At 38.6% G+C, this 10,790-nt stretch overlaps 1 protein-coding gene across 1 annotated transcript in view; it reads left to right on the forward strand.

Annotated features, from left to right (window-relative positions):
• The window catches only part of Ubap2 (ubiquitin associated protein 2), a 128,229-nt gene that overhangs the window by 70,972 nt on the left and 46,467 nt on the right, over positions 1 to 10,790 (forward strand). The window contains exons 8-9 of the mRNA XM_023716084.1: positions 1,281 to 1,335; positions 3,809 to 3,912. Of these exons, the coding sequence (XP_023571852.1) occupies positions 1,281 to 1,335; positions 3,809 to 3,912 (159 nt within the window). The remainder of the gene's footprint in view (positions 1 to 1,280; positions 1,336 to 3,808; positions 3,913 to 10,790) is intronic.

Raw genomic sequence — 10,790 nt, forward strand, 5'->3', positions numbered from 1 at the left:
ATTCATCTTGAGTTGGTACAAGTATATAACACATAAATTTTCCTTACTACTGAATTCCTGGGATATTTTGTTATTAGTTTCATTATTGCTACTTTCACTTTGTGGTAGGGAACCTTCCTTTTCCTGTAGGAATATATATATCCTGGCTCAGGGACATAGAGGCATAGCTTGCTTGTATGACATACTGAATCACACCAGCCCCGTAGACTTTCTGCTATTATGTATGATCTGGGCAGATCTCTGGACATGGGATAGCAATATCATTGAAGTAGCCCTCAGAATTCAAGGAATTTCAACACTGGGTGTGATGGCCTATGTGTGTAATACCAGCACTTGTGAAACTGAGGCAGGAGCTCAAGGCTAGCCTGAATTAGAGTTAAACCCTGTCTCAACTAAAAAAAAGGTATCAAGGGATTTCATCAGTGTAAAAAACTTAAGAACTGCTCAGTGCCTTTTAATCTTTATGTTATAATTGGGATGTATATATATAGTTCCTGGCACAGCTGGCTGTTAGCAAACCTTTTCTTCTTCAGGATGAGGGAAAGGGGCTGTTTTCTACCTTAGATTAGATTCACTTTTTGGATTGTACAGTTTCATAAGCAGAGAAAAGTCAACAGCTAGAATCTGCCTCACTTTGGGTGGGTGTTTATCCACTGAGGGTTTTTTTTTTTTTTGTTTTAATGTGTTTTATGTATTTTTTATGTGTTTAGTACAGGGCCTATAGGGTCTCACTACACAGATTGGACATGCAGTGATCTTCCTGTTTTTCAGCCTCTCAAGCAGTGGGATTACAGGCGCACGTCACCCCTCCCAGTCTCAATCACTGTCTCAGTGTGGCCCAGGGGTGGGGCTGGCACAGTAGGCCTGGGATCATACCCCTGGCCCCTGCATCTGCCTAAACAGGAGCTTTAATCCACTGAGCTATTCGACTGGCCCTTTGGGACTTTTTTTTTAAAGGCCGTAAGCAACTTCTGTATTCTTGCTCTCAGAAACTCTATTTAAAAATTTTTGAGGAGCTACAAACACTGATTTCTTCTCAACCTCTCCCACCCTCCTCCACCTGTCTCCACTCCTCTTTCCTCCTTTTCTTCCCCTCCTCTCAAAGTAAGTATTAGTGTAGGTAGTTGTATTGTCGAGGAAACAGCAAATTCTATTCCTGATTAGGAGTGCTCCTGCAAGAAAGAATCATGATACAGTTTGTGTGAATGGTTAAATGATAGGGTATAATTGTGTAGAACATATGTAGTATTGTAGACTATAGTGTTTTTGTTTTTTAAAAGGATTTGGACGAGGCAGAGGAAGAGGAACAGGATGGTTCTCAGCTCAAAGCATGGGGTAAGTCACAGCCATCCTATTTTCAGTTATTTCCTTTCCTATACCTCCCTTATTTCATTATACTTTCCCTTCCTCTGTTTCCTCCCCAGTTTATCTTTATGAATGATTTTTTTTAAATACTTGAAGAGTGTTAGTAATAAGTGAAAATAGTACAAATAGAATTAATTGTTATTTTTCAGTAGGGATTAGAGTGTGGTTTTTAGCCTTGGCACTATTTTGGGTTGGGTAAATATATTGTGATGGTGGTTATTCTGTATATTGTAGGATGTTTAGCAACAACCCTCTCCTCTCCTTACTAGATGCCAGTTGTACTCCTGATGTGACAATCAAAATGTCTACAGACATTGCTACATGTTCCTGGGGTGTGGAGTGTGTATGTGTGTGTGCACGCACATGCTTGTGTGCATAATTTTTTACACCTAGTTGAAAGCCACTGCATAAGAGCTGGTAAATCCAACATTTGTCTTTGAATGTTAAGTCTGTGCAATGCGTATTCATGTAAGAGTGATACTTTTATCCTGAATTAGAACAGTAAAGAATAAGTGTGCTAAATATGTGCTATAATTAACAGTTATTGTTTCTGGTTTTTTTTAATGTATTTAACACAGGTATTTCTGTTGTTTTGTGTTCTATCTTGTTACTTTTAAAACTAGCTCTTACTGGGTTCTCAGCAAAAAATTGTTCTTTAAAAATCTTATGGCCAGATGTATTGGTACACACATACAGTCCAGGGGTTAGGGGCAAGAGGATGGCAATTCTGAGAGTAGTCCGGGCAATTTAACAATACCTTATTTCAAAATAAAAATTAAAAATGGTTGAGGATGTAGCTCAGTGGTAGAGCACCACTGAGTTTGTCTTCTACATCAAAACAATAACAGAAATCTTGCAGAAGCCCTATGTTGAAGGAAGGAAATTAATGCCACAAAGAGCCCTTTTTCTGTGTAACTTTCAGAGAAGCACTCTTGGAAGCAGTGCCTTCTAGAAGTGATAGTGTCACCTGCCATTTCTCTTTTTTACCTGAGCTCAGGAACAGGAGGAATGAAAATACTGGGAGAACTGGGCTTCATGGCATATACCTATAATCCCAGAGTTCCAGAAGCTGAGACAAGAGGATTGGTGTGAGTTAGAAGTCAGCCTGGGCTATATAAATGAGTTCAAGACTAAGTTAGAGTGAAACCCTGTCTCAATTAAAAGAAATCAAGGGATTTCATCAATGTAAAAATCTTAAGAACTAATCAGTGCCTTTTTAGACTTTATGTTGCAATCTGGAGTGTGAACAGTTTCTGACACAGCTGGCTGTTAGCATGGTGAGACAGTCTCAAGAAAGAAGGGAAGAAAGGAAGAAAGAAAAAGAATGCAAGCAAACATAAATATAGGGAAGAATCTGGGAAGATCACTCAGATATCTGAGCTTAATACTGCTGACCTAGTTTATGGATTATTCAGTTTAACTACATGTTTTGTGAAGAACTTAGGCTGTATCTACTATACCCCATGTGAAACTTCTGAATCATGATTCCTTATAGATGTTCAGTTGTTCAGTTTAAGGTTTTAATGAAAATAACAAGGAATAGCTGGGCATGGTGACATGCTGAAGCAGGAGGATTGCTGTGAGTTCAAGGCCGGCCTGAACTAAAAAAGTGAGATTCTACCTTACAGACAAAAAGGAAAAGAGGACTATTTTAGTCATTCCCATTGTGTGACAAAACATCCAGCACCCTCAAAAGGGTTTTGTTGGCTCGTCATTTCAGTGGGTTTAGTTGACAGTCAACTGACTTAAAGGCAGAAATGCCTTGGTGGAGGGGTATGTTAGAAGGGTATGGCAGAGAAAGCTATTTGATCCATAGAAACTTGAGATCAAAGAGAGGAGCCAGCGTTAAGAATATATCATTCCAGGTCATGTCCCTGTGACTCCTCTGTATTAGGCCCCCTCATAACAGCACATTTAGTTATGAACTCATCATGAATTAATCCAAAGAAGATAACAGCAATCCCATAAATCTCATCACTTTTCAAAAACCCTATACCTTTCAACACAAGTCTCTTAAGGAGCCGTTTCACATTTATGCCCTAACGGGTAAATAAAATAACATCTCTATCCACTTTTTCTGTATATAAAAGAGGATATAATTCTGTTATATGAATTTTAAAGTCAAGCTTAGAACTTTCCATTAGTGCCCTGTTTTGGTTTGAAAAGACTTGAGAACTACAGAACACCGTTAGGATGCAGAGGACCACACTGTAAAGAAAATAAGACCATCGTGCCAGATTATATAGATGATTTCTAGGCAACCTCAGCATTTTAGAAGCTCTGCATCCCAGTGGCTGAAAGAATTACTTATAATGAAATAATGGAAGGAAGGGATAAGTCTTTTACAGTGGTTATTAGAGGAACTAAGATTGTTTGGTGGGGAAGATCATATTCAGTTACTTGTGGCTGGCCTCATTTGCTTTTTTCTTTTTTCAAACTCCAGGACATTTAATCCAGCAGACTATTCAGATTCTACATCTACAGATGGGTGTGGGACGAAAGTAGTAGTTTGGGAAACTGCTCAGAATGGTGCAAATGAAGGATTGGGTAAGTACTGTCTTCTTGTCAGAAAGGGCTGTTTTTCTCTTGCAGTGCTGAGGATCAAACTCAGTGTCTTGGGCATGCTAGATAAAATGATCTGCCATAGAGCTATGTTGGAGATGCTAAGGACTCTTATATTACCATGCAAATATCTGCTGTGGACACTACCCTCATATTACTTTAGTTGTTTACCTTTAAAGTCCCACTTAACCATGTCCTTGATAGCTGAGTATGGTGTACATAGCTATGATTTCACTACTCAGGAGGCCAAGGATCACTAAATTCTAGTGCAGCCTGGAACCTGTAGTGAACCTCCCCTCCTGGAAAAATTCTCATTGATAATAAAATTATTAGACTTCTCCAGTTATACTGTGAGGACTGTATAATTTACACAAGTTGGTACAAAGCTATACTGCTATTGCAGTGTGTCACAGGTATGGTAACAGAACTATGCTTTATTGAGAGTACTTACCATTCTTACTGGTGGATACCAAAATTTGGCCAGATAAAGTGTTACATGTTAGATAGTATTAGGGCCTTAATGCTTTTGCAGAGTTTTCTATATCCTGTTAGTAGATTACTTTTGGAAATTCATGGGTAAATTTTGTTAATATTTTTTACATTGTGCTCTTCAGAGGATTGATTCATGATTATATACATTAAATAATGAGGTTTTATTTATAAAAGTAAAATTTAGCTCTTAATAAAAGAAGTTTAAGCCAATCATGGTAATGGACACCTGTAATTCCAGCACTTGAGGGCTGAGGATAGAAGACAGAGTTCAAAGCCAACATAAACTACCTATCAAGACTCTTGTCTCAGAAAACAAGACAAAAATAAAATATCGAAAATGCAAAACTATAGCTCAATAAATTATCAAAAAGCAAGCACCCATAACATAAACTCTGGCCGAAAAAACCACAGCCACTATCCCAGAAGTGCAATTAATAAGCTAGAAATAGGTAACACTGTTCAGAGAATTAAGAAGACTTATGTATTTATTTGAAAATACTAGTAAAATTGATATTTCTTGTGAGACTTTTTTTTTTTTTTGGTATTTTAGGGAAAGGTCTACAAGGGTGTTCAGGACCTCACTACTAGATCAGACTTATAGTGATCTACCTGTTTACAGCCTCCCAAAAGCTGGGATTACAGCGTGCGCCACCATTCCCAGTCTCAATTGCTTGCCCTCTCTGCATTCCCCGGGGGCAGGGCTGGCACAGCAGGCTGGGGGATTGAACCCCTTGCCCCTGTGCCTGCTTGCAGGCGCTTTAATCCGCTGAGCTATTTGGCCGGCCCCTACTTGTGAGACTTGTAACTGGAAAGTGAAGAAGTTAAATAATTGGTTTCAGGAAGCTCATTGTGGTAATGCATGGGTATAATCCCAGAATTCTGTAAAGATGAGGCAGAAGACAAATTTGAGCCCAGCATTGGCAATTTAGTGATTTAGGGTGAGACCTTGGCTCAAAATAAAAAGGGCTGGGGATGTAACTCAATGTGAAGCCCTGGGTTTAATCCCTAGTACAGAACAAAGAACAATATTAAAAAAAAAAAGCTGTTTAAGAATGAGATATCTTTGATATGGAATTGTATAGATATTAGAAGACTATGGGTTACAAGCAGAAAATGCCATAATAACTTTTTTTGTAGTAGTTGTTAAAGTAGGGTCTCGCTATGTAGTGCAGGCTGGCCTTGAACTTGTGGTTATCCTCCTGCCTCAGCCTCCTGAGTGTTGGAATTACAGTTGTGCACCTCCATGCCTGGCCAGATATATTTCTATAAATCATCAACTGAAAATGGAAACAAAAAATGATAACTTCATAAAACACCAGGTAAACCAGAATGAAACTGAGTATATGTAAGATCAATAGACTTCTGCCTAGAAAAAAAGTAGGACTGTGTTAGTGAAGGGATTTTAGTTTTATTGGGGGGGCATGGCAGGAGTCTTCCTGCTAATAAAGCACTCTACCACTGAGATTCATCTCCAATTATTATTTTTGTTTTTTATTTTGAGACAGGGTCTGGCCATGTTGCCCAGTTGGGACTTGTACTTGTGATCCTCCTGCCTCAGCCTCCAAAGTGCTGGGAGTACAGGTGTGTGCAATGCCATTGGTTCTTCATTTTTATTTTTGAAAAAGGATCTCTAAGTTGCCCAAGCCAGCCTTGAAATTTGGAATCTCTTCCTTCAGAATGTTAATTAGCTGGGATTACAGGCACATTTAGTTTCGTTGTTGTAAACCTTAGTGCTGGGGATTGAAACCAGGGCCTTATGCATACTCTGCAAGAGTTCTACCACTGAGCTATATTCCTAGTCCCTGTAAACTTTAGTCTAAATTGATCCTGTCTTTGAATTTAATAATCCCTAGTAGTACGTCATGTGAAAAGTTTCTCTACTGATGTTTTTTAAAAATTTGACATTAAGCTATATATAATGGTATTTACTCTGTCTTTGGAGTACAGGTATATGAATTAAGTGTATATAGAAGTGTAACTAACAGCTAGGCACAGGGTTGCACACCTGTAACCTTTGGGAAGGTGGCAAGGATTGCAAGAGTAGATCCCACCTAGGCAACTTGGTGACTTAGTGAGACTTTCTACTAAAAAGGGGGAGTGCTGGCCAACTAGCTCACCCCATTAAAGTGCCTGCAAGCAGACTCAGGGGCCATGCTGGCCCTGACCCCGAGCCTGGGGTACACTGAGACTGTGATTGAGACCGGGCATCCTGGCGTGCACCTGTAATCCCAGCACTTGGGAGGCTGTAAATAGGAGAATCACTAGTCCAATCTAGAACTCTACAGGGTGTTCAGCCTCTCAAGCGCTGGGATCACAGGTGTGTGCCGCCATTCGCAGAGTCAGCGACCTAGGGGCAGGGCCAGCATTCACTTCCTATTATTGCAAAAGAAAGAACTGTGGCCACCTTTCAAATTAAATGGTGTTATGGGGCAGGGAGGTGGCTCAGTAAGGACCTGAGTTCAATCCCCGGTTCTGGAAAAAAAAAAAAAAATGGTGTTTTTATGTTAGCAGTAAATAACTGCCAATTCAAATAAAGAATTGAAAAAAAGCTAACATCTTTTATGGTAGTACGTAAACATATCTTGGTCTTACACTGTAGCTCAGGGGTAGAATGAGTGCTTTGCATGTGTGAGTCTCTGGGTTTAACTCCAGTCTTGCAAAAGAAAACTCTGATGATATATGTCTGTGATTTATATATGAAAATTAATAGCATGGCTAGAAAAATCAAAGAAGACCCAAGAAAAAGTGAATATATTCATTGTTATTCAATTGAAGCACTTGGTGGTGTTCAAATTTTCTTTTCAAATTGATCTATGCCTTCAGCATTATTCCAATCAAAATCTTAGCATAATTTTGCCTTGATTCTAAAACTTTTGTGAAAAATGAAGGTACTGTAATAGCCAAGATGTTGTGATTATGAATATTATTTTTTGGTTTTTTGAGATAGGGTCTCATCATGCAGTCTGGGCTGGCTTTGAACTATGTAGCCCAGGTTGGCATCAGACATGAAGTTGTCTTGCCTCTGCCTCCTGAATATTACTAAGATTACAGGCATGGACTACCACATCTGGCTTTTTAAATAACTTTAGAAAGAATAACAAAGTTTAGACTCATTTGTTGGTATTAAGAACCTACTCTAAAAGTTAAAACATTGTGAAATTGCTAAATTATAGACATACAGATCATCAAGTGAGCCCAGAAGCAAACATACCCGTGTATGGCTAATTGATTTTAGCAGAAAATTTGAGGCAATTTAGTACTGTATTGCATACAAAAGAGTAACTCTTAAGTAGATAATAGACCTGAATATGAAAACTACATCTATAAGTCACAGTGGAAATACAGTGGAAAATCAATCTCCCCTTTTCTTCCCACTCCTCTCTTCCTCCCTCCCCTTTTATTTAGGTGTCAATAATCTTGAGTCATAATGAAAAAAAAATTTTTTGCCCCTATATTTTAGGGAAGGGTCTACATGGTGTTCAGGGTCTCAATACTAGATTGGACTCATAGTGATTCTCCTGTTTATAGCCTCCCAAGTGCTGGGATTATAGGCGCGTGTCAGCATGCCCAGTCTCATTCACCATCTCAGCATGCCCTGGGGCCGGGCCCGCACAGCAGGCCCAGAGATTGAACCCCAGACCTCAGGTGGTTTAATCTGCTGAGCTTTTTGGCCGGCCCTCATAATGAAAATTTTGATACAGTGGATTTTACTAAACATTTAAAATTCTGTTCTTCTAAAGAGAATAAAATAGAGCCACCTTTGATTAGGTTGCTGCTCAACAAGTGATTCCTCTTTATAATTATGTGTCTATATTTATCTGTTTATAACAGGAGAAAAGCATGAATGGGCATAGCTAAATTGCTGAGTAACTCAACATTCTATCTCAACACCTGTTTCCTTTACTCTTTTTTCCCTTTTTTAAGTCAGGGTCTCACTGTATAGTTTAAGCTGTCCTTAAACTCACTATGTAGCTCTGTTTATCGATGCTCTGTTTATCTATAATTAATTATGGACAGGGGGCCATATAGTTACTTCTTTCAGGATTCCTCCTGAAAGTCTAGGAGTTGTTCTCCTTATTTCCAATAAAAACTCCTTATTTGAAAAGAGAGAGTGAGAGCAAGAGAGTGAGCAGTGGGGAGAGTGAGAATAAAGAAATGAAGGGGCGAGCTGTGGTCAGTGAGAAGATACTTACAAAGCACACGCTTGTAAAGAACTTAGACACACATAACCCAACTTAGCAATAAAGAACACCCCTCCTCCAAAAAATAAGAGTTAACAATGAGCAAAAAAGGGAAAAGATTTTGGAAATTGATAGTGATTATGGATTCCAACATTGTGAATGTACTAAGTGTTACTGAATTGTACATTTAAAGTTAAAATGATAAATATTATATAGTGTACATTTTACCATGTTAAGAAATGGCAGAGCATTGTATATACAGTGTGTGTATATATATAGGTTTTCTGCTTTAGTCTGGTTGCATACTTAGGTGAGTGAGATGTAACCATTGTTGGACACAGTAAAGAGTAACTTGCTTTCAAATAAAAACTTAGGGGCCAGGGAGATAGCTCAGTAGAATAAGCGCCTGCCTGGCAAGCACAAGGTTCTGAGTTCAATTCCCGATACCACAAAAAACAAACAAACACGTTGACCACCAATTGGCAAAATAAAAACTTAACAGAATAACAGAAGATTGAACCTTGAGTTTCAGGAAGGCAGATATATGGTGGTAGGTAAGCCTACAAAAATGTATTCATCATTAGTTATCAGCAAACCACCAATAGTCATTAGGAAAATGCAAAAATTAAGTTCTTCTGTTAAAATGGACTTTAAAAAATATCAGTTGCTGGGTCGGGGAGATAGCTCAGTAGAATAAGTGCAAGGGCCTGAGTTCAATCCCCTGTTCCGCAAAAAATAATAATAATAAAAAAAAAAATCAGTTGCTAGTGAGGATGCTAGAATAACTGGGAACTCTAACATTTATGTCTGAGGGGAAAATGCACCTTCACCATACATCCTCGTAATTCCAGTCCTAGGTTTTAATGAAGGTGGAATGAAAATGCATATATGATTTTCTTTTTTGAGACAGAGTCTTGGCAATCCTCTTGCTTCAGCTTCCTGAGTACTGGAACTGCAGGTATGTGCCACCAGCCCTGACCCATATATGTTGTCTATAATGGCTTTAACCTCCACTGATTTGGAAGAATCAAAGAATCCAGGTGAGGTGGTGCATCCTGGTAGTCCCAGCCCTTGGGAGGTTGAGGCAGGAGGATCTCCATGAGCTTAAGGCCAGCCTATATTACATAGTGAGCTTAAACTATACAGTGAGACCCTGACATAAAAAAGGGAAAAAAGAGTAAAAGAATCAGGTGTTGAAATAGAATATTGAGTTACTTAGCAATTTAGCTCTGCTCACTCATGCTGTTCTCCTTTTCCCTTCCCTTTATTCCACTTCCTTTCCCTTGATCTTATTAGAGTAGATTTCTTGCTGAAGAACATGTACATTTGAAGGTTGTACTCTGTGGGTGGAATACTGTTTCTCCAAAGGTGTCAAAGTTTATACTGTCTTGTTGATAAAGTGGAGTTTTGAGATCAGTCCTTACTTAGCCTTATAGGCTCAGAAATTTGGCTTTGATAGTGCAATAAGAAGGAATCTGTTCTTGTTACAAGGAAAACTCATATTAGCCAAGCTAGAAAAACTGCTATGTAGTCTTAATTTATAAACACTAATGCCTAAATTTGCTAAAAAATAACGCCTGTCAAAAATTGGTAAAGCTCACACAGGAAGGAAGCCTGGTTCATAAGGTCCTGAAAACAGTGATGATGTATTTTGAATGCTGAGGAATCACCAGCACAAAGCTCTATTGTTTGAATCATGTTGATGTATCACAGTATGGACTGTAGTAAGTTTCTTCTCCTTGGACAGTACAGCAGCACATATTGTAGCACCACCTCCTTGTCCATGGGGGATACATTCTTATACCTCCAGTGAAGGCCAAAACTGGAGATCTGGAGATAGTACCAAATCTCTCCTCTTTTGTGTGCACACAATAGAAATGCATAGTTTTCCCTCATGATTATACCTATGCTAAAGTTTAATTAATAGATATAATGGATTAATAATAGCTAGTAATGGAAGTTAGATATAATGAATTAGATAAATGGATTAATAATAATAGTAATGGAAGTTAATATCCCATTTAAAAAGTTAAGCGAGCTAGGAGTAGTGGTATACCTGTAATCCCTTCACTCATGAGGCTGAAGCAAAAAGGATCCCTGAGTCTAAGGCAAGCCTAGACTACAAAATGAATTGCATAATGGATAAAAAGAAAAAAAGAAAAAATTACCTGAATGTCGTGGTTCTTTCTG

Source organism: Octodon degus, unplaced genomic scaffold (assembly GCF_000260255.1).
Source record: "Octodon degus isolate 3935 unplaced genomic scaffold, OctDeg1.0 scaffold00045, whole genome shotgun sequence".
NCBI classification, from domain to species: domain Eukaryota; kingdom Metazoa; phylum Chordata; class Mammalia; order Rodentia; family Octodontidae; genus Octodon; species Octodon degus.